The following is a 23,548-nucleotide window of genomic DNA, read 5'->3' as shown; positions in this document are numbered from 1 at the left end:
GGGTTAGAAGGGACTGCAAGAGACATCTAATCTAGCCTCCAGCCAAGATGCAGGATTTGTTTTGTCTAAACCATCCAAGACAGGTTTCAGAGTAACAGCCGTGTTAGTCTGTATTCGTAAAAAGAAAAAAGAAAAGGAGTACTTGTGGCACCTTAGAGACTAACCAGTTTATTTGAGCATGAGCTTTCGTGAGCTACAGCTCACTTCATCGGATGCATAGCCAAGACAGGTGGCTACTGAGTCCTATATCCACAGAATAGGCCCGGCCCAGGCAATGACAGGGCAAGCTGCTCACCCTATGGGCTAACGTGCCTCGCTGCCATGGTAGACGGACCCCCTGGGGGATGAAAGGGGAATTCAGGCTCCACGGCCCATTGGAGGTAGAGCTGGTCCGGCCCATCCAGTGAAATATTTCAAGCTTAAAATTTTTTTCCAACCTGACTCAGGCCCCAAAGCCAAACATTCTGAAGCTTTTCTGAAACTCAATTTCGGGGGGGGGGGGGGGGAATCCCCTTCTAGGTCAATTGAAATGAAATGTTTTGATGTGACCGTTTTAAATAATTATACAGCATAAAGTGAATTTCAAAAGGCAAAGAAGTTTTGGAGGGGAAAAAAAAAAAAGGGAAACTTTTCATCTGAAACATATTGCGGCATTATCCCAAAAGAAATTCCAAACGTGTTTCCTAAATGCCAGTTCATTGAACTGGATCCAGTTCCGCAAAGTAATTCAGCACCGTCAAAATGGCATTTTTCTGCTGGAAAACTGTTTTGACTGAAACATTGAGCCAGGTCTAGCTCTGGGCTCTCTGGTCTCTTGGTCGGCACCTTGAGCTGGTTGTCGGGGCTGTTTTTACAATGGGTGCCGAGATCTGCCCCACTCATCTCATGCAGGCCAGTCATCTCGCCCCCACCCACGCAAGGGGTGAGGGCCGTGCGCTCTGTGATAGAATGCTAATTGGCTGAGCCCCCTCCCCCAGGACCGAACAACACGCTTCAGACCAGATTCACACTGTGACTGCAAGCCATCCTCAGGAAAGGAGCCAAGATCAATACTCTGCATTACTGGGGCAGGGGGAGATGTGCTTCAAACATCCTCGGCCAAAGTGCATCCTGGCCAGAACTCCAGGGAAGCCAGGTGACGCAGGGATGAATTTGGTCCAGCAGCAGCAGATTTGCACTTGTATGGGGCCTTTCAGCCAGCACTTTGCACCCATTAGAAGCAAATGGGTTCCAGAGGAGAATCACTTGCAAAAGGGATGGGGCAGCGTCCCTTAGGGCAAGTTCAGAGCCAGGTTTTCCCCTGAGAGGTAGTTCTTAAAAATGAAGTTGTGGGCTCCATGTTGATCACCTTCCCAGGATTCTGTAGCAAAGGGATCTCCCTTCGCCTTTTCTCCCCCCACCCCAAACACCCAGCCGGGGATCAGAAAGTCAGAGCCTGGATTCTTTCCACCTTGCACCTCAGCATCCAAAGTCTGCCCTCAGCAACACCCAAGCCTTCAATGAGGGCCAGCCAGGTGCAACTCCAGGGGAACAGGGTAAGCAACTCGATTGATCATGCATGAAGTAGAATACCCTTTAGTTCCCGCACCCAGAGCCAGGCTGGCTCTGCATGGAACTATATTGTCATTTGTCACTAAAGTCAGCCCGTCCGATCCGCACAAGGAGCAGATCTGCCCTGTTTCCAGTGTCACTTTTCCGAGCTGACCCAAACTTCCAATATAACCAAACACAGCCACGTGCTCCTTCCCTCCGGATGGGATTTGCTGCTGCTGCGTCCACGGGAGAAAAACCTGACGTCTGCTGAGGCCTTCTCTGTGCCAGAGGGTTTTGTCAGTATAGTTACACCGGTACCGGCAAAACTCTCTGATGTGGACCCAGTTACATGGGGACGAGCGAGCTTGTCCCCGAATATCTTACACTGCATAGTTCCCCCCCCACAGCATCAACTCTACCTGCATTGATACCCGGATGCTGCTGTAACGGGGTCTACGCTGGGTCTATTAGCAGCACAGCAGCATTGGTAAAATACAATCATTGATCATCATCATCATCAAATCACACTCCCAACCCACACAGCTAAAACTGGAGGGCAGGCCGGGGCTTAAGGTGGTAGAATTGAGAGCTGGGACAGACTGAAGGGTCTGGTCTACACACAGATTTTGTCCTGGATAGCTCTGTTGGTAGGGGTGGGATTTCCCACTGCTGTTATATCCATCCACTAGTGTGGACGCAGGTACTGGGGTAAAGCTCATTACCCTTACCGTGCGGGCATAGCTGTTCTGGTGTCTGCTACCTTTAGCTACGCTGCCTGAACGATCCCAGGGGAAGGATGGTGTATAGAAAAGGGCAGAAAGGCCATCCCCCGGGATGCGTCTGGCTGTTGAATGGCTGCTGTGCTAGACCTTAGCCAGAGCTCGGAGAAGAACTGGCTTGAGACGGCGCAAGGACGTACCAAGCAACCCTACCGAGGGCAAAATTCAAACCACTCCGCTCAGGGAGTTTGGGGCATTTCACTTCCTCAGCTCTTTCCCAGACAGAGCCCTCTTTCGCGGCAAGGAAGATAGTCCCATGGCACTCCTAATCTGGGGGGCGAGCTCAAGCTGTTTTTTACTGATGACCAGTTCCCTTTTCCAGACAGGGAAACTGAGGCACGGGGCTGCTGAGCAATTTGCCCAAGGCCAGCAGGCAATTCAGTGGCAGGCAGCTCTGGCCATTAGCGAACGCGCCCCGTTGGTCGGGGTCTGGAGCCCTAGCTCCCAGCCCCCCCGCACACCACACTCCCTTCCTAGAGACAGAAAGAGGACCCAGGAGCCCCGCTTCCAGCCTCCCCTGTTCCAGCCACTTCTCCTCCACACGCCTCTCCCTTGCACTTTTTAACACCAAAGCACGGGGCAAAGGTTACCCAGGAAGCCGCGGGATCGGCAACAGACCGGGCAGGCCGAGCCCCGGCAGGGGCCGAGCGCTGCGAGACCCATTCTCCGGAGCTCGCCCCTGGCCCAGCCCCCGGCGGGGTCGGCCCAGCCGGGCTGGCACCTGTTGCCGGTGATGGGTGAAAGGCGGCGATCGGAACGTACCTGCCGGGCTGGGGAGAGGGGGCGGGCTGCTCCCCCGGGCGGGCTGCGGCTCCGCTATGCCCGGGCAGGACCCCCGGGGCACGGCGCGGTGGGCGACCCCCTTCCCCTCCTGCAGCTCCTGCTTCCAGCCTCGCTTCTTCGCCCCTTGCTGCGGGTTCCTCCCCCGCCTCCTCGCTCACCCCGAATCCAACAGCCGGGACCCGCCCAGAGCCTCGGATCCTCCCCCCCTGTTAACCCTTCGCCCTCGGGGCCATCACCAGGCTCGCTTCTCCTCCTGCAGCGCCAGCCTCTCGCCTTCCCCTTCGCTCAACGGGGCTGGGCTGAGCGCTGGGCTCCGCCGAAGGCAGAGGCGGCCACCGCGGGCGGGGGGGGACTTTGATTCAGCAGCAAGGGGGTGCCTTTACAAGGCTGCCAAATACCCAGGGTGAAGCCTGGGTCAAAAAGAAAGCTTCCCTGGAAGTGCGAGCAGGAGGCTGGGAATGGGGAAGTCCTGAGGTCTCCTCCTGCCTCAGAATTTCCTGGCTGTGTGCCTCAGTTTCCCCACCTGTGAGAAGGGGGCCGCCGTCACATGTCTCCCTGGGATGTCCAGGATCACTCTGGGAGGTGCTAGGGAATCTTCTTCAGGCCCCGCCGAGACAGGGTCCCGGAGCAGTGGTCTATACAGCAGTGACGCAGCCCCGCGAGCCCGAGTTGGCTGGCAAGGGCCAGCCACGGGTGTCTCCTTGCTGCATACCCCTACCCTGACAGCCTAGAGCGGGGATTCAGTCAGGCCTTGCTAAGCCAGGTGGGGCGGGAGACTTGGGGGGAACAGGAGGTGCTGCAGAAAGGGAGCATACAGAGCCCAGCAGGGTGCTCAGGGGATGTAGCAGCCTGCAGATGGCAACTGAGATCAGCATCCCCCCTGGCTGACAGTGCTCCCCGTAGGTGGTGCTTGTCTGGGGGACCTCAGCTCCCCACTGCAGAAGGGAAATTGGCTTCCCCAGAGCCAAGATCTGCAAACCAGTACGGCTTCCTCTGGGGAGTTAGAGAGCACTAAGCACCCACATGTCCTTGTACACAGGGACAGGGAGAGCGTGACCTCAAGGTTAAAGCAGGAGAGGACTAGCCCAGGACTCCTGGATTGAATTCCTGGCTACAGTAGAGTGGGATCTAATGGTAAGAGCAGGAGCGGGCATGTGTTCCCAGCTCTGCCCCTTACTCCCTGGAGGACGCTGGGGATGACCTGTCCACATTTTACAGCTGGGGAAACTGAGGCTCGGAGAGGCGGTGATACCGAGCTACCTCCCTGGCTGGGCGAGGAGCTTCATTCATTAGCATGTGCAACGCACTCCGAGATCCCCCAGCGGAAGGTGCTGGAGACTCCAGGTGAATTATCGCTGACTGCCATGTGAGGTGACAAGCCAGCCAGGGCCCCACCTGGGAGCAGTGATAAGGGTTTTGGGCAGGGCTGGACAATGGAGCTAACACCTTTTGCAGCAGTGACTCAGGCTTATATGACATCACCCTGCCCACACGATGCTGCCTTCTCCAAATAGTGGGTCCAGCCACTGCCTGCCTCCGAATCAGCTCCCAGCTTAGGGACTGTGTCTTCTTTGGCTTGCGGGGGGCCAGCGTGCTAACCCTTTGACTGCCACCAAGCATGCCAGGTGCACTGGGAGCAAGACAACGTACCAGCCACGTCTGGATGGAGCAGGCTGCCCAACAGAAGAGGCCTGGCTGGGTGGAGGATGCCTCTGGTGGACCCCCAACCAGACCAGATGCATCGAGGTGGAGGATGCACTTGGCCATCTGCTCAATGCATTAGGTGCTTCAGGATAAGGGTGGGATGTCAGATGGACCAGGTCTCTCGGTGGGGAGGGGGATGAGGAACCTACCCCAACTGCTAACATACCAGATTAATTTCCAAGCTAGCAGGAAGGTTTTTAAAGCTCACAAGTAGAGCCCTGCAGTGGTACTGGGATCCCAGGGGTCCCATAGAAACCACTGCCATAATAGCAGGAACAAGATTTAAAAATAGCCCTCTGGAGGGCTCTATGCACAAACAATTAAGGCCTTGTTGATTTTAAAGGATCTCTGGTCCCGCATCGCAGCCCTGGTGGTGCACAGGGACATTACTTGAGAGGGACGAGCACCCCCTACTAACCACACACACACACACCCCCAGCATCTGGCTGCTCTTCAGACAGTTCTAGCACTGATCCAGTTAGCCCTTATGTAGCATGAGAGGTTTCCCTAGCGAGAGCCGCCAGCAGCTCCCAGAGCTTGTACCTTGGCTCTGTCTGTGATTGTGCCCTTTCTTCCATATTCTGGCTAGTTCAGCAAACAGGTGACACCGGGGCCTTTGTGCAGGTTTCCAAAGATGAGCCAGTACCAGCAGCTGCCACAGGATGTAGTAAGAATCAGTCCCAGCACAAGGATGACGGGCCCACCCGCTGCTTTAGAGGAGCCACGGCGCAATCGAATTCACACCCACCACGTGGAGAGCTGTGGAGAGGCGACCTCGGAGCCCGTGGAGGCTTCCAGTCTCAGGATCCATTTTCAATCCAGCCTGGAGCAGGCGTAATGGAGCGGCAGGCACGGGACAGCTCTACAATGGTCTTGATGTGTCTCCCTTAAGCTTTAGCATGGGGTAGGCAACCTATGGCACGCGATCTGATTTTCAGTGGCACTCACACCGCCCGGGTCCTGGCCACCGGTCCGGGGGGCTCTGCGTTGTAATTTAATTTTAAATGAAGCTTCTTAAACATTTAAAAATCCTTATTTACTTTACATACGACAATAGTCTAGTTAGATATTGTAGACTTATAGAAAGAGCCCTTCTAAAAACGTTAAACATGTAATACTGCCAGGCCAAACCTTAAATTAGAGTGACTAAATGAAGACTCGGCACACCACTTCTGAAAGTGTGCGACCCTGCTTTAGCACCTGAGCTAATACTTCAAGGGACGCATCATTTGAAACTGCAGAAATCCAGCACCTGGGAAAGCCTGACCCCTAGTGGACAAAGGCACCTTCATCCCTGAAGTCTCTGGGTCCTGCTGCCATGACTGCAATTGGCCATCACGGGGGGCAGTCTCCACAGAGCCCATGTACCCGATTTTCTCTCCAGTCCTCCCTCCTTCCTTCCTTCCACCTCAGAGATGGGGTGACGAGTGAACCCCCTTCTCCCCAGTGACCAGGCAGGGCCTACAGCTAGTCCCACAGACAACTCCTTATTTAGGCTGCATCTGTTCCTAGAATCATCTCATCGTGAGCAAATGCACCAGAATGTCCACAGGGTAACAGTCTAAATGCAGGGCACTCAGATTCAGTTTTCCCATCTGTACAAGGAGGACAACAACCATCTCATGGGGAGGGGGGAAGGGAAGAGGGCATAAAGCACTAAGCTCCTGCCCTGGGAAGCACACTGTACTATTACCCCAGGTAGAGAGAGCTGTGAAATTCATAAATCTTAGATGTATGAAATGTTGTTGTAATCACGCCAGTCCCTTCCGTTCACCAACAGCGGTTGGTCCAATAAACTATATGACCTCACTCACCTTGTGTCTTTCTAAATGTTAGACACAGTTTGGGGCCAGGGATCATCTTTTTGTTCCATGTTCGTACAGCACCTTGCACACAATGGGGTCCTGGTCGGTGACAAGGGCTCCTAGGTGCTACCACAATACCAATAAATAATGCTACCATTGTAAGGTCCTGGCTTGACAGCCCCACAGACCAAAGGCTACACAGATCAGACAGGACCAGCCTCCTAGTCTCCTCACCCTCAGGTCCTCCTAAACCAGGGGTTCCCAATCAGGGGCCCGTGTACACAGAGGTCTTCCGAGGGGTACATCAACTCATCTAGATATTTGCCTAGTTTTACAACAGGCTACATAAAAAGCACTAGCGAAGTCAGTACAAACTAAAATGTCAGACAATGACTTGTTTAGACGGCTCTACATACTATACACAGAAATGTAAGTACAATATTTATATTCCAGTTGATTTATTTTATAATTATATGGGAAAAATGAAACAGCAAGCAGGTTTCTGTAATAGCGAGCTGTGACACATTTGTGTTTTTATGTCTGATTTTGTAAGCAAGTCATTTTTAAGTGAGGTGAAACTTGGGGGGACGCAAGAAAAGTCAGTCTCCTGAAAGGGGTATGGTGGCCTGGAAAGGTTGAGAACCACTGTTCTATGCAACCCCCAGCAGAACTTGAAAGGCAGAAAACAAAGCAACATGTGTGCAAGGTGTATCTTTTGGTTCTCACCTGTTTGCCTGCAATCCATCGTACCAGAGATCACCAGGGACCAGGAGAGGCAGCTGCAAGGGATGATCAACAGTCTTTCTTCCCAATGCGGAGGCTCACAAGGAAAGCTCCTTTGTTTGGGACACTTAACACTAGGCAGCACAAAGCAGTAACATGGAAGGAGCAATTCTATGCTGGGAAGTGGGATGCACCAGTTAGACCTGTTAGTTCAACTTCTAAGGCCCCCTCTTGCACACCCTTCGTGGAGCGGAGCTCCTTTGTTCAGCATTAGCATCAATGGTTTCCTTGATCCTGCCAATTGCAACACTCCTCAGTCAAAACAAAGGGTGAAACCGGTGGCGGCAGCGAGCAGTTGGGATGAGGGGGTGAGAAATCCTGACGGAGAAACATTGTTCTTGCGACAAAGCTGCAGTGTTTGCTTTCCGCGGAGCCTGGGAGTTTGGGCCACCGACACGGAATTCTTGGATAACAAGACTACTTTGCTCTGAGTGGCCTCGGTTTCCCCATATGTGAAATGGGGATGGTTAATTCCAGTGAGGGACTGAAAGGTTTAATTCATGAATGGCCATGAAGCTCTCTGCAACTCTCATTTGGAAGGGGCTGGAAAGAGTATAGGTTCCAGTGCAAGGTAGGAAATTGGCACGGATTAAATTGAATTGCGTGCGTGTGAATTTGGAGCTGGTTTGACAGCCCTGCAGGCCAAAGGCTTCTTTGCACACAGCAGGGTGTGCAGTAGCAACACGGCAAACTCCCTGCTACACGCTGCCCTTGGGAACGGGCCTCAGACCTGGCCAATCCCTGCACTCTCTTCTGAGGTTGCCAGAAACACCCACTTCTATTCCCCCTAACCCAAGGTCACATGCACCCACCTCCTCCAACGGGGACCTTCATTGTGGTTTGCCTGGCTTACATTAATCTAATCTCACTGCCCAAGGCCAGTCAGGGCTGATGAGAGACGGCAGAGCCCCCGCTCCACCCCCAAATCAAGGCAGACCTCTCTAGAAGAGTAATTCAGAGAACTGGCTTGTAAGAAGTCCCCTCATTGCAGGAGGGCACAGATGAACTGCAATATGGACCTGCAGCACAAGAGGGCAGCATAGCCACCAGGGGATCCTCCTGGTCCTGGTTTTAGCTTATGAAAATATTTTTCATTTGAAAAAATAAGTCCCACTCCTGGGGCTTCTACTCTGAATCTTCTATCATTATAAGAAGAAAGCCAAGCAGTTAGGGAGCACAGGTACCTCCTGCCCTTGCTGGAAGCTAGGCTACGTATTAAACAAGTAATGTTCTGGGGAAGAGGACAGCACCCTAGACAGGGCGGCTCAAAACTCATCAGAAGACAGCGGCCGATACACAAAGGTACAGAGAGCTGAGCAGGAACTGCACATCCACTTGAATTTTCTCTCAGCTCCTGAAGGCTGTGAAGGTGTTTTACTCTACTCATCCCAGCGAATCCACGCCCCGAGGGCTAATACAGTGTTATGCGCCACACATTCTGCAGTGCTTTGGGCAGCCAGGTGTTTCAACGCTTCACGTCAGCCAGCATGGTGCTGAGCACACAGCACTGGGCTATGAGGATCTGGGTTCTATTCCTGGCTATGCCAGTGACCAGCTATGCAACTTTGGGCAAGTCACTTACCCTTGATAGGGCTGTTTCTCTCCCATCCTGTGTCTTAGATTTTAAGCTTTTTGGCCATGTCTAGTCTAAAAAAAGTGGATTTTTAAACAGACGTTAAACTCATAGTGTAGATGAGGCACGTTGTAGTTCTAACACATGGCAACTGGTCAAGGGGGACCCTGGAGTGGGGGATGGAGTAACCCGCAGCAGGATTTTAACACATGTTAAACACATAAAATTAATCCTAGTGAAGGCAAGGGCCTGGTATACTCTTTGAGCTGGATCTTCCTCACTGCCCCTGCTGGCTGATGGTGTGTGCAGACAGAGCCTCTACAACCACTGGATTTACTGCAGTTATACATATGGCTCCTGAAACCCACTAGTCCAACTATGGGACTTACTGGTAGAAGAGACAGGCTCACTTTGTGGTGTTCATTTTATTATAAAACCCTCAGTGTGTACAGTCACACGTTTCTCAACAGAGTAATCAGAAAAAAAGAAACACGGCGGTCAACTGCTCACCAAAATACAACAACGTAGCCAACATTCCCTATAGGGCAGGCATCTTTCTATGGGGGTTTATAGGCCACTGCTTGGCTGAGAGGGACTGGCACTAATAAATCTGCATACAAAGGAGGTCTCCTTTACCATCACTTGATCAATCCTCTCAGTGACAGTTGCAGGAAGCATAAAATACTGGGGAGAAAGGGTGATGGGCTGACCCAAGATCGAGGATTGTGGCATGAGGAGATCTGGCCAGATGTAACTGGCATTTGGCAAGCAGCGGTGATGCCACAAATGCTGCAGAAAGGCTCTCACATCCGCACTCCTTGGGTGTTATTAGCATTCTTGTACTGCAGCTGCGTCTGCAATTTAATTACAACAGAACCGGTGAGGTCTTTGCTCCAGATCTGCTGAGAACGGGTTAAAAAAAAAAACCCCAAGAAAGTGACTGGCCACAAGAATAATACAAATCCCTCCCCTGCCAGCACTGAACTGTTGGCCCAGTCACTTGATTTGGAGGGTTGATTGCTGCTACTCTGAGTACACTGTAATTCTAAGTGGGGTTCCTGAGCTCTGGGTGCTGGCTGCATTTGGCTTTCCTCAGTTCTTCTTGGTCTTGGGAGTATCGTATTTTCTCTTGCTCGAGTACCACAGCAACAGAGGGATTCCGATGGAGGGAAGGGTCATCACTCCAAAAGCTGCCCAATCAAGCTAGCAGAAGGGGAAAACCAATTAGAAGTAGAATCGAGATGGGTCATGCAGAGCTGAACCCCCAGATTCTCACACCTGAGCGCCCCCTGCCCAAGCATTTTGATCCGAACCCGAACAACACAGGCTCATTTCTAGAAGCGAGTCTAACAGACCATGATGAATTAATTGTCACTCTTCTTGCAAGATTTTGCAGAAGTTGCTCCAAACAGCTTAGGAGCCAGCTTGGCAATTTCCCAGGTGGCTTTTAATTTAGTGCCTGGGCTTCCGCTTTCATGCCATGAGCCAGCACACACAAAAAGGTCAATGTTGATTTGAACTGTACAGTCACAGTGAGAAAATGGATTACTGGTTTAATGGTACTTACAAAGTGAGGGGAAAACCTCCTGTCAAACTCTCTCTGAGCCAAGATTCCTCCCTGCCCAGGGGCACTGGTGAAGCCAACCTGAAATGGGGGGAAAAGAAATAGCATTTGCCCACTGTTCCTGGCATTGCAGGCGCTCCATGGCAAGCACTATATAAGAAGAGAAAGGGACTATCTATCATCCCTCTGTGGTTGTGTCTAGGAGCACACACTGTGCGTCTCCGCTGTGAGATCTGCCGTTAGGATCCTGTACGTGATCAGGTTCACAAGAAAGGTAAGGAATACTTGTGGCACCTTAGAGACTAACAAATTTATTTGAGCATGAGCTTTCGTAAGCTACAGCTCACTTCCTCGGAACCACTCACCACAACCTGCCCTCCCTCCTGTGCCAGGTAGTTGATGGTAGCTGAGGTGAAGTTGAAGTAGCCAGCTTTGAGGGGCCTCAGGACCACAGTGTGAGATACGTTGCTGGCTCTGAGTAGCAGATGGTTAAGGAAACAAATTGCATTTTGTTCCAGGAGACAGGGGGAGTCTAACCAGCAGGTCTGAAATCTTAAACCACCTGTAACTACAGATTCAGACCCTTATACAGGGGCAACTCATCTATTCCTCCTTCCCTGACAGATGAATGGAGTTCCATGCAATTTAATGTGAGGGGTAGCTATGTGACCTGAGAACCAGTTCTTGTTTACAAGGACACTAGAGATCCCAGGGCACTTTATTGGGATTTGCCTTCGGAGCCTTAGCCAGAAGTCAGGTGTGCTGGCATTTCAGGGATGATGTATGGAGTTGGAAGTGTCTTGATATCCTTGGGCATCAGAGGGGACAAGGGGGAGCCCAACAACAGACCCAGGACATGGCGGGAGGGGAGATTGTTTCGAACTGCAAAAAAGATACGGAGCAATCCTGTCCCACTTGACGTTAAGCATTCCAGAGACAATGCCAAAATCTTCTGGGGGGAAAGAATCATCCGACAACTCCACATCCAAAGCCGCGCTAAATACAACAGAGAGAGGAGTCAGGAACAGAGCCAGGGGTATGCATCAGCTGGAGTCCCACTGTGGGTTAGACTAGATGACTCTTGCGGTCCCTTCTCACCCTATGATGCTACAGGCGGTTTCACAAACAGAGGAAAGTTCAGTGCTAGCTGCTGATCTGGAGTAAAAAGCCTCAAAGATGAGAGTAGGAGAAGGAAGACAGTGTCAAGGAGAAATGACTGCCCAGCTGGACCTGGGGCATAGGAAAAAGCATAGGTGGGAAGAGCTGAGAGGAGCCACGAAGCCGAGGACAAGTAATTGGCTGGGGAAAGAGCCCAGGAAGCCAATGGAGATCTATGTACGCGAGGAGGGGAGCACTGCACTGGGGATATGGGTGACAGGAAAGGAAGGTGATTTTCAGCTGAAGCATTTTGGACACCGGTGGATGATGCAGACAAAGACAGACGTGATGAAGCCAGGGATCAGGGCTGGAACAGAGAGGAAAGGGTGAACAGGGGGATTAAAGAGTGGAGTGCCAGAACTTGGTAAGAGCTTATTTTTGACAGCGAAGGGGAGAGAGAAGGCAAGGAATCTAAAATGGTATCACAATGAACACTGACTTGCTCCCATACACAGGAATCCACTTAGACCTGTTCAGAGCCTCCAGAATCACATTCGTCCCCCACACCACCCCCCCCCCCAAAAACCCTGCACACTTCAGTCTCATTACCCTCGAAGCCTTGTATAATGCCCCTTCTTGAGTGGGCCTGATAGGGGGCTCATACAGTGCTACCTTACTCCTACTCAAGTCAATCGTCCTATGGACTCCAGTGAGAACAGAGTCATTTTAACAGCAGGTTTCAGAGTAATAGCCGTGTTAGTCTGTATTCGCAAAAAGAAAAGGAGTACTTGTGGCACCTTAGAGACTAACCAATTTATTTGAGCATAAGCTTTCGTGAGCTACAACTCACTTCATCGGATGCATCGAAAGCTTATGCTCAAATAAATTGGTTAGTCTCTAAGGTGCCACAAGTACTCCTTTTCATTTTAACAGCAGTAACAGAAAACCTTAGGTGATCACAGTGGACCCTTCTGGCTTTATAATCTATGAATACAGAGATTCTTCCCCTCTATTTGCTCCTGCCCCCAGAGTGCCCTTTGGGAGGAGTAAGGGAGGAGCTTGAGAAAGGCTTTTACTCTAGATGTCTCTCCCCTCCCTGAGCTAGTGAAACACACATTGCAGAGACACACCTCTAACACTCCCTGTCCTTCAGGGACAGGCATCTGATAGGTACCAACAACACAGACAAGCCTTACCTGGAGCCAACATTGTAGATGTTGTACTGCAGAGTCAGGTCCTTGCCCTCCACCGCATATCGGTTTAACAGAGATTTAGAGGCGAGTAGCCTGGCTCCCTCCTCGCTGTGAGCAACAGACAGCAGGGCAAACACAGCAAGAGCGAACAGCTTCATCTGGAAGGGGAAACCATTCACTGGTAATGCCTGAGTTTCTAAAGAGGGAAAATTGGTGTTGGCAGCCTTCTGGAGCGGGCAGCAGCAGAGGGTAGAATAGATACGTGAGTGCAATGTGTTCTAAAGCACAGGCAGCTGTGTGGGTTAAGACATTGTACATGAAAGCATCGTACCATGGAGGAGGGAGGGATCAGTCCCGTTCAGTATAGCGCCCGTGCAGTTGCACCTGTAAGATTGCGGACACTTCTCTACCAGCATGAGACCACTGCAAAGCAATGACCTGATACCGGGTTTCTGTTCCCTGGCTGCTCTGTGAATGTGTGGTAAATTTATTAAAGAGACAGGGTGAGCGCAGTAGTACGTTTTATTGGACCAATGCCTGTCGGTGAAAGAGACAAGCTTTCGAGCTACACAGAGAACTTCTGAAGTAGCTCGAAAGCTTGCCTCTTTCACCACCAAAAGTTGGTCCAATAAAAATTATCATCTTACCCACCTTGTCTCTCTGATATCCTGGGACCAACATGGCTGCAACAACCCTAGTATATTTACTGTTATTTAACATAATTAAAGGCACTGAAAGCATGAGGACACTCATTTTGTAAAGACAAGAAGCTACTACAAACATTGAATCATAGAATATTAGGGTCGGAAGAGACCTCAGGAGGTCATCTAGTCCAATCCCCTGCTCAAAGCAGGACCAACCCCAACTAAATCATCCCAGCCAAGGCTTTGTCAAGCCAGGCCTTAAAAACCTCTGAGAGTGGAGATTCCACCATCTCCCTAGGGAACCCATTCCAGTGTTTCACCACCCTCCTAGTGAAATAGTGTTTCTAATATCCAACCTAGACCTCCCCCACTGCAACTTGAGACCATTGTTCTGTCATCTGCCACCACTGAGAACAGCCGAGCTCCAGCCTCTTTGGAACCCCCCTTCAGGTAGTTGAAGGCTGTTATCAAATCTCCCCTCACTCTTCTCTTCTGCAGACTAAATAATGCCAGTTCCCTCAGCCTCTCCTAGTAAGTCATGTGCCCCAACCCCCTAATCATTTTTGTTTGTCCTCCGCTGGACTCTCTCCAATTTGTCCACATCCCTTCTGTAGTGGGGGGGACCAGAACTGGACCCAATACTCCAGGTGTGGCCTCACCAGTGCCAAATAGAGGGGAATAATCACGTCCCTCAATCTGTTGGCAGTGCTCCTACTAATAGAGCCCAATATGCCGTTGGCCTTCTTGGCAACAAGGGCACACAGCTGACACATATCTAAGACCAAACGAAACCTTTCTGCTATTTCTCCTTTGAAATCCAGTAGAAACAATTTAACACACACTGCAACAACATTCCCCTGCAGTGTCTGAAACAAACAATGCAGCATTGTGCTAGCACCTGAGAATTGCAACTGACTAGAAATGACCTTGAAAATGATTAGCCTATATTTAGATGAGAGAAAAACAAATGACTTAAAGGGAAATGACCAGGGAAGAGTATAAAAATATTGCTCGGGCATGTAGGAATGAAATCAGGAGGGCCAAATCGCACCTGGAGCTGCAGCTAGCAAGAGATGTTAAGAGTAACAAGAAGGGTTTCTTCAGGTATGTTGGCAACAAGAAGAAAGCCAAGGAAAGTGTGGGCCCCCTACTGAATGAGGGAGGCAACCTAGTGACAGAGGATGTGGAAAAAGCTAATGTACTCAATGCTTTTTTTGCCTCTGTCTTCACGAACAAGGTCAGCTCCCAGACTGCTGCGCTGGGCAACACAGTATGGGGAGTACGTGGCCAGCCCTCTGTGGAGAAAGAAGTGGTTAGGGACTGTTTAGAAAAGTTGGACGTGCACAAGTCCATGGGGCCGGACGAGTTGCATCCGAGAGTGCTAAAGGAGTTGGCGGCTGTGATTGCAGAGCCATTGGCCATTATCTTTGAAAACTCATGGCGATCGGGGGAGGTCCCGGATGACTGGAAAAAGGCTAATGTAGTGCCCATCTTTAAAAAAGGGAAGAAGGAGGATCCTGGGAACTACAGGCCAGTCAGCCTCACCTCAGTCCCTGGAAAAATCATGGAGCATGTCTTCAAGGAATCAATCCTGAAGCACTTACACGAGAGGAAAGTGATCAGGAACAGTCTGCATGGATTCATCAAGGGAAGGTCATGCCTGACTAATCTAATTGCCTTCTAGGATGAGATTACTGGTTCTGTGGATGAAGGGAAAGCAGTGGATGTATTGTTTCTTGACTTTAGCAAAGCTTTTGACACGGTCTCCCACAGTATTCTTGTCAGCAAGTTAAAGAAGTATGGGCTAGATGAATGCACTATAAGGTGGGCAGAAAGCTGGCTAGATTGTCGGGCTCAACGGGTAGTGATCAATGGCTCCATGTCTAGATGGCAGCTGGTATCAAGTGGAGTGCCCCAAGGGTCAGTCCTGGTGCCGGTTTTGTTCAATATCTTCATAAATGATCTGGAGGATGGTGTGGATTGCACTCTCAGCAAATTTGCGGATGATACTAAACTAGGAGGAGTGGTAGATACGTTGGAGGGCAGAGATAGGATACAGAGGGACCTAGACAAATTGGAGGATTGGGCCAAAAGAAATCTGATGAGGTTCAACAAGGATAAGTGCAGGGTCCTGCACTTAGGACGAAAGAATCCAATGCACCGCTACAGACTAGGGACCGAATGGTTAGGCAGCAGTTCTGCGGAAAAGGACCTAGGGGTGACCGTGGACGAGAAGCTGGATATGAGTCAACAGTGTGCCCTTGTTGCCAAAAAGGCCAATGGCATTTTGGGATGTATAAGTAGGGGCATAGCCGCAGATCGAGGGACGTGATCGTTCCCCTCTATTCGACATTGGTGAGGCCTCATCTGGAGTACTGTGTCCAGTTTTGGGCCCCACACTATAAGAAGGATGTGGAAAAATTGGAGAGAGTCCAGCGAAGGGCAACAAAAATGATTAGGGTTCTGGAACACATGACTTATGAGGAGAGGCTGAGGGAACTGGGATTGTTTAGTCTGCAGAAGAGAAGAATGAGGGGGGATTTGATAGCTGCTTTCAACTATCTGAGAGGTGGTTCCAAAGAGGATGGTTCTAGACTATTCTCAGTGGTAGAAGATGACAGGACAAGGAGTAATGGTCTCAAGTTGCAGTGGGGGAGGTCTAGGTTGGATATTAGAAACACTATTTCACTAGGAGGGTGGTGAAACACTGGAATGCGTTACCTAGGGAGGTGGTAGAATCTCCTTCCTTAGAAGTTTTTAAGGTCAGGCTTGACAAAGCTCTGGCTGGGATGATTTAATTGGGGATTGGTCCTGCTTTGAGCAGGGGGTTGGACTAGATGACCTCCTGAGGTCCCTTCCAACCCTGATATTCTATGATTCTAAGGTTTGTTTTTTAAACTCATCAAATTAATATTAACGGTTAGAAGTAGAACAAAGAACATGTTATTTAAGACAAAGTTAACTTGAGGGCCCATTTAAAGAGTTCACATATTTAATATCTTTACTCTCACACACAAATATTCAAACATCAGTCTACTCCCATCCAAACACTGTTTGGCTGCAGACACTTCCAAAGTGCATGCTCCTTTTCTTCAGCCCTGGCACAAACCTCCTCTTCCCAGACCAAAAAAGTGATAAGAGCTCTGTCCTGATGATCTGACACCCCACTCACGCCACTAAGCTGCTATCCCCCCTTTGGTTTTCTGTACCCAACCTCTCTTTTGATAGCTGATAACCAGACCTTGCCGATCAAGCCTGAAATTCTAGCCAATATAAATGCCTGTCCATATCTCTCTCAGGAAACCTCTCATCCTGAAGGTTCTGAAATTTCTAGACTACAGCACCATCGTCTTCCCTAGCCACAACAAAGTCTTGAGCAATTGGCTAATACAGTAATTCCTAAACAGTGGTCTTAGATCACAGAGCCCCTCCCAGTGGCTTGCGAAATTATATTTTGATAACCAAGTAGTGAGGCAGTTGGGTCTGGGAAAAGATCTACAATGTATTGGGCGCCAGCACGAAAAGGCTGGAGAACCCGTGATCTACCTTAAATGAAGGTATGAAAAAGGGGCTGCTAACTGTGCAGCTCTTTCACTCCCATCTCCGGCTCAGCCCCTGTAGAGAGCACAATCATGTCTTTTCCCACCACCTCCTCCTGCAGCCACAGACCATTGCTTCCTTATGCCCAGTATAGTTCTGCCCGTCCCCAGCCGCTGTGGCGCACACAGCTCCTTCTACCAGGCAGCATCAGGGCCTGGCTGCTACTCTCAGCCACGTGTCTCCACTTCTGGAGTCAGAACAGGCAGCAAGACAGGAACCCCACAGCCTGATTACAGGCTGCCTGGAGCAGGACCTCCCTAGCTGCCTTTCCTCCATGGAGCGCTGACGTGTCAGAGACCTCCCCTATGTCCTCCTACAGACCTCCCGACCCCCCCACCCCCACCCCTGAGCCCTCCAAAACTTCCTCCTCCTCAGGCCCCCCAAACCCCACCTTCCCCCCCCCACCCACATGGCTCCCCCCAACCGCCGCCCCCTAGGCTCCCCTCCAAACCTTCCTTCCCCCTCAGACCCCCCAACTTCCCCCCAGATCCCTCCACCCCATGGCTCCCCTGCCACCGCCGCCCCCTAGGCTCTCCCCCAACCCCACGGCTCCCCCGCAGATCCCCCCAACCACTGCCCCCTGGTCTCCCCTCCAAACCTCCTTCCCCCCCAGACACCCCAACCCCCACCTTCCCCCCAGATCCCCCCCATCCCACGGCTCGCCCCAACCGCCGCCCCCTGGGCTCCCCCCCAACCCCCACCTTCCCCCCAGATCCCCCCCCACCGCCCTCCAGATCCCCCCAACCCCACGGCTCCCCCCCAAACCGCCGCCCCCTGGGCTCCCCTCCAAACCTCCTTCCCCCCAAATCCCCCCCACCCCACGGCTCCCCCACAAACCTTCCTCCCTCCTCAAGCCCCCCCGGCTCCCCCAATCGTTCTCCCCGGATCTACCGTGCAACTCCCCGGGGCGCCGCGCCCCCCACCCCCGAGCCGCTCCAGCGTCTCACCCCCGGCCCCCCCGCAGCCCGACCTCGAACCCCGCCTCGCCCCCCGCCCGCCGGGGCCCCGGCCCCGCTCTCACCGCTCCGGCCCGGCTCGCCCTGCGGCAGCGGAAGCGCGAGTCAGCACGGAGTGCCCGGAAACCCGCCCCCGCCCCGGGGCAGGCTGGGAACTGGAGTCCGCTTCCGGCGCGGCGGCGGCGGCGCCTGCGCAGAAGGAGCGGCGCCGGCTTGGCGCGCGGTCCCTGCCCCCGGCGGCCTCTCCGCCGTCCGCTCCTGCCAGGGCCGGCTCCGTGGGGGTCTCTGGGGCACGCCCCGTCGTGCCCGCCGCTGCGTTGTCCTGTCTCCGGCTCGGGGCCTCCCTCCTCTCTCTCCTTCCTTCTTATCCGTCCTTTTTTATCGATCCGTCTTTCTTTCTTATCCAGCCACCCGTCTCTCTCTCTCCTTTCTTATCCAGCCACCCATCTCTCCTTATCTGTCCTTTTTTATCGATCCGTCTTTCTCTCTCTTATCCATCCACCCATCTCTTTCTTTCTTTCTCTATCCACCCATCTCTCTCTTTCTTTCTCTATCCACCCATCTCTCTCTCTCCTTTCTTATCCAGCCACCCATCTCTCCTTCTTATCCGTCCTTTTTTATCGATCCGTCTTTCTTTCTTATCCAGCCACCCATCTCTCTCTTATCCATCCATCCATCTCTGTCTCATCCATCCACCCATCTCTTTCTTTCTTTCTTTCTTATCCATCTACCCATCTCTTTCTTATCTGTCCATCTCTTTTTCTCTCTTTCTTATCCATCCACCCACCTCTCTCTCTCTCATCCAGCCACCCATCTCTCCTTCTTTCTTATCTGTCCTTTTTTATCGATCTGTCTTTCTTTCTTATCCAGCCAGCCAGCTCTCTCTCTCTCTCTTTCTTATCCAGCCAGCCAGCTCTCTCTCTCTCATCGATCCCTTTTTCATCCATCCATCTTTTTTCAGTCTTTCTTATCCATCCATCCATCTTTTTTCATCTCTTTCTTTCTCTCTCGTCCATCCATCTTTCTCTCATTCATCCATCATCCATTGTTCTTTCTTTCATTCTCATCCATCTTTCTTTCTTGCATGCTTAACTTTACTTCCATGAGTCGCCTGGCACATGCATAAGTGTTTTCAGGATCAGGGATGGCTGAAAATTTCCCCCAACACTGGTTTTTGATGTAAAATTGGGTTTTCAATTCAATTAATTTTTTCCCACAGAGTGTGCTTCCTGGGGGAAAGGTTCAACTTTTTGTTGGAAAATAAATAAATGAAACTGTTTAGGCCAAAACCTCATCCCTGCTGACTGTCTGCCCTAATGATTAGGAACATAGGAATTCACAGTCTGGATCAAAAAGTCTACGCTGGCGATGCTAACGTGGCTTGTGTCATCGCAGCCACCTCCATGAGGGGCACATCTCCCAGCGCTGGTGCACTGTCTGTACACGCACTTGCTGCGCTCAGGGGGCTGTTTTTTCACACACCCCTGAGCGAGAAAGTTGCAGCACTGTAAAGTGCCAGTGTAGACACGCCCTGAGAGTCCATCTAGTCCTGTGTCTTTTTTCCAGCAGTAGCCAGCCCCAGCTGGAAGATACAAGAAACCCTGCAATGAAGGGATGGCCCCAGGGATTGTTTCCTTCTGATCTTCATGAGTTACAGGTTGACTCACGCTTTGAAGCATGGGAGTTATTGAAAATTACAGGTACCTGGCACCTCTCAGGATTTGGCCCTCAGTGTAGGAAGCTGTGCTTAGCTGGGAATCAGGATTCTTGGGTTCTAGTCCCATCTCTGCCAGTAACTCACTGTGTGATCTTGGGACAAGCCACTTCAACCCATTGTATTGTGAGGATACATTTCTAGTACCACTGTAACCTCTATCTGGATTATGCAGATTCAGCCTGCTCCCAGGATGCACAACATGCAAATTCGTGAAGCGTTCCATATTTTTATGCTCAAATAAATTTGTTAGTCTCTAAGGTGCCACAAGTCCTCCTGTTCTTTTTGCGGATACAGACTAACACGGCTGCTCCTCTGAAACAAGAACAATGGCCTCCTAAATCAGCTTGCAGGCTCAGCTTGGGGAGCTGCTGCGCAAATATCGTGCAGCTTGGCGAAGACTGTGCTGTGCGGTTAAACCCTTCTCACACAAAGTTTGTGTACAACTGAATCAAATAATGAAAATACCAGGCCAACACCTCCAAAGTGGCTATCACTCCTCTCTTATACCCTGCCACCTAGGTGCTATATTGCAGCAAAGAACCTCCTTGACAAAAGCCAGGAGATGCCACAACTGCCACTTTTCAAAACCATATGGGAAGCGCCTCATCACCAACACATCAGCAGAAGACCAGTCTGGACTACCGATCATCTCTACAGCAAATGCTTTCATAGTGTGGTGAGCAGAATGGGAACGGGCTGCCCCATCTGTAAGAAACTCCTTCCTCGTCATGATGAGGACTGATGGGAGACTGCTTGACTTTGAGCTGCCACGCTACCACTGGTGCAAGCTCAACCACTTCAGAGGTGGGGTGGGGAGGTATGCAGCAAGTGACCATAACTGGGGTCTGAGGGACAGCCCTCCGCGTGGCTGCGGTGTGGCTGAAGACGCCACACACCTTCTGAATGTCTGTTCATCTCCTGCTATCAGGAGGACTTCCCAGACTCCACACATCTTTATGGTACTACTTGCATGTTCACCAGCAATACCTGGGAGGATGCAGTAATTAGTATTTGCTAGAGCTTTGAGACCCTTGGATAAAAGTCACTAGTGTTAGTCTTGTTGCAAAGAAGTAAAAAAGCCGCTATGAAGGCGTTAGATGGGAAGCCAGGCAAAGTTCATACCTTTCCTCCCTCTCCTCCTGTGATCTGGCAGCTCAGAGAGACCTTAAAATGAGGAGAATCAGCTCGCTGGGAATCCTCCCTGCACAGGAGCCACCCCAGGTGGTATGGAGCTTGCATAAGGGTTCTGTATCCACCCTGCTCCCCATCTCCAGTGGAGGAGGCATGGCTGGAACATACTGCAAGGGCCATGGGAGGCAGAGCAAAAACGAGAGTAGCCCCTGAGGCTGTTCTAATTTACAGCAGAGAGTCTGGCAAGCCCCCAGAACATGGGGCGCATAAAGGGGCTTCAAGTCACCTGAACCCCAGGGGCATGGGCAGAGTAACCTCAGATCAGACCCGACGCATCTCTCCATAAGCGGATTGCTGTCCCTTCCCTGTGCAGCCTTCGAAGGAAAACCTCACTCTGAAAGTATTTACAATAGTTTTACTTCCAAGCAGCACCGCTAGCATAGCCGTATCAGTTGTCATGGTAACACAAACCCCAATCCTGTCGCCATACACTTGATAGCCAGTGCCAGAGTGAACGCAAAGGAGATGAAGCCGCAGGGATGAGACTACGGGAAGCAAAGCTAGCCACCAAACCTATGAATATGTTAGGTGGGGGAGGAAGCTGAGCTTTCCAGGCCCTTCTGGTCTCTCTGCTCCTTCCCCTTCTCCTCGTTGCTAGCCAGAAGCAAGCTCATGGATTCCTGCAAGCCTTCCAGGATGCTCAACTGTGCCAGAGCGATCTGGGTTTGGATCTGGATGTTGTTGTGCATACACTCCAGTAGGCCGTAGCATTCCTGTGGCTGATGATCAGGGGCTGGAGAAAAAAGGGGCAGAGCGCTGGTTTGTTTTCCCCTTCCTTAAATGCTAAGTGATTCTTAATTCTATTGAAATGTTGCCTGTTTACAGAGACCTGCATCCCAGAACCTTGCTGGGCTTTGCCACAGCCCAGTGCACAGGGTATTATCCCCACTTTACAAATGGGGAAACTGAGGCACCAAACAGGGAAATGATTCGCCCACGGTCACACAGACCTGGGAATAGATCCTAGGAGTCCTGGGCTCCTAGTGGCTTGTTCTAACCACTAACCCATGCTCCTGCCCAGAACCGGGATAGACTCCAGAAGTCCTGACTCCTAGCCCCCTACTCCTTACCGCTAAAGAACACTCCCTTCCCAAAGCTGGAGTGGTTCCAATACTTACTGAATTTTTTCTGTCCTTTCCATATCCTTGCAGCCTGGCCACAGGGCAGACCTGGGCTGGGCCTCCGTTGGGAAGATGGAAGCTCAAGAAAGCTGGGGGAGGGTTTGGCAGGACAAAGCTTCTTAAAAGAAGAGGAAGGGCTTTCAAAGTTATCCTCTCCTGTCAAAAAAAGGCTTTGCATTACAAGGATGTTTTTCACTATTGAATAATAATCCCTAGCTCTTGTATAGCATTTTTCTTCAGGAGGACTCCAAGCAAGTGCTTGGAGTCCTCCTGAAGAAAAATGCTATACAAGAGCTAGGGATTATTATTATTATTTACAAAGGAGGTAAGTATCATTATCCCTATTTCACAGATGTGGAAACTGAGGCACAGAGTGGCAAAGCCCAAGGTCACTCAGCAGGTTGGGAACAGAGTCAGGAGTCGAACCCAGCTCCCTGAATCCCAGTCCATCCACTCATCCACTAGGCTCACAGACTTACTATGTAGCATATTATGGATCTATTCCTTGTCACTTACACTAGTGCAAAACACCACCATTCTGATCCGGTAGCATTATACAGCTGCTTTGCACTGGTGAAAATGATGACAAAAGATGCAGGGTGATGAAAAATCAGGTTTTAGTTGTTAATGCTGCTTTGTAGACACTAACCAATTAATCCCTACCCCAACTCCATGGAGGGAGGAATCCTGTTAATTTTACAGAAGGGGAAATTGAGGCATAGAGGATGACTTGCTGTGTGGCCTCGGGCAAATCATGTCGGTAGCAGAGCCTGGATCGGAACCCAGGAGTTCTGACCGTGCAGTTCATGACCGTGTAGCCACAACATCATACTGCCTCTCACGTAATGTCTAGGACATACCATGGATAAAATACAGTTTTATATATATACACCTTTTGTTGTTGTTGTTGTTTTCTGTTTAAATGGCAAACCAGGATCCCTAACAGAAATCATCCATTCTCAGAGTGCTCTACCTGACGTGTTACCAAAATGATATAGCCAATATATTATGACAGGTTTCAGGGTAGTAGCCATGTTAGTCTGTATTCGCAAAAAGAAAAGGAGTCTCTAAGGTGCCACAAGTACTAACAAATTTATTTGAGCATAAGCTTTTGTGAGCTACAGCATCCGATGAAGTGAGCTGTAGCTCACGAAAGCTTATGCTCAAATAAATTTGTTAGTCTCTAAGGTGCCACAAGTACTCCTTTTCTTTTTGCCAATATATTATGTATTTTTAAGCGAATCCATACCTATGCTAAAGTTAACCATTTTTCCCAGCAACCTCTATACTGAAATATATTAAAAACTGGAAGCTTTTGTTCTTGGTGCACACAGAGAAAGTAGTATTTTGCTGAGGTTTGTGAAAATAATAACTACCTGATATAACTGTTGCTAGAAACCAGGTACAAATTTCCAACAACCTCAGACAGCAAGTTCAGATTGCATTGGAATGGAAATATTAGGGTAAGAATGACACAAACTAATTTTGGGGACCACGGTAAAAG

At 50.6% G+C, this 23,548-nt stretch overlaps 2 protein-coding genes across 3 annotated transcripts in view; both read right to left on the bottom strand.

Annotated features, from left to right (window-relative positions):
- Nucleotides 1–3,199, bottom strand: part of ARHGEF2 (Rho/Rac guanine nucleotide exchange factor 2) — a 133,497-nt gene extending 130,298 nt beyond the window's left edge. Inside the window, exon 1 of the mRNA XM_074938292.1 lies at nucleotides 3,075–3,199. The gene's annotated coding sequence lies outside the window, so the exon portion shown is untranslated. The remainder of the gene's footprint in view (nucleotides 1–3,074) is intronic.
- A 6,173-nt stretch (nucleotides 3,200–9,372) lies between these two features.
- On the bottom strand, nucleotides 9,373–18,173 carry SSR2 (signal sequence receptor subunit 2). Of its 2 annotated transcripts, none has more exons than XM_074939120.1 (6): nucleotides 18,081–18,173; nucleotides 12,819–12,973; nucleotides 11,422–11,520; nucleotides 10,890–10,998; nucleotides 10,528–10,605; nucleotides 9,373–10,163 (listed from the first exon to the last, which is right to left on the bottom strand). In XM_074939120.1, exons 2-6 carry the CDS (start codon nucleotides 12,971–12,973, stop codon nucleotides 10,053–10,055), a joined length of 552 nt encoding a protein of 183 aa, XP_074795221.1. In that variant the 5' UTR covers nucleotides 18,081–18,173; the 3' UTR covers nucleotides 9,373–10,052. The 2 variants fall into 2 exon arrangements, with proteins under 2 accessions (XP_074795221.1, XP_074795222.1); XM_074939121.1 differs by having other exon boundaries at nucleotides 12,819–13,011; nucleotides 18,081–18,129.
- Between the last annotated feature and the right edge of the window lie 5,375 nt (nucleotides 18,174–23,548).

Source organism: Natator depressus, chromosome 24 (genome assembly GCF_965152275.1).
Source record: "Natator depressus isolate rNatDep1 chromosome 24, rNatDep2.hap1, whole genome shotgun sequence".
Classification (NCBI taxonomy): Eukaryota; Metazoa; Chordata; order Testudines; family Cheloniidae; genus Natator; species Natator depressus.
Note: the sequence above shows the minus strand (reverse complement) of the source record. Positions and strands in the feature narration are given on the sequence as shown.

Coding starts and splice junctions, on each gene's coding strand:
- SSR2 (XM_074939120.1), bottom strand. CDS start 12,973: ATGAAGCTGTTCGCTCTTGCTGTGTTTGCCCTGCTGTCTGTTGCTCAC. Junction 11,521..12,818: donor ATCTACAATGTTGGCTCCAG/GTAAGGCTTGTC, acceptor TGTTGTATTTAG/CGCGGCTTTGGATGTGGAGT. Junction 10,606..10,889: donor AGGAGGGAGGGCAGGTTGTG/GTGAGTGGTTCC, acceptor CCCCCATTTCAG/GTTGGCTTCACCAGTGCCCC.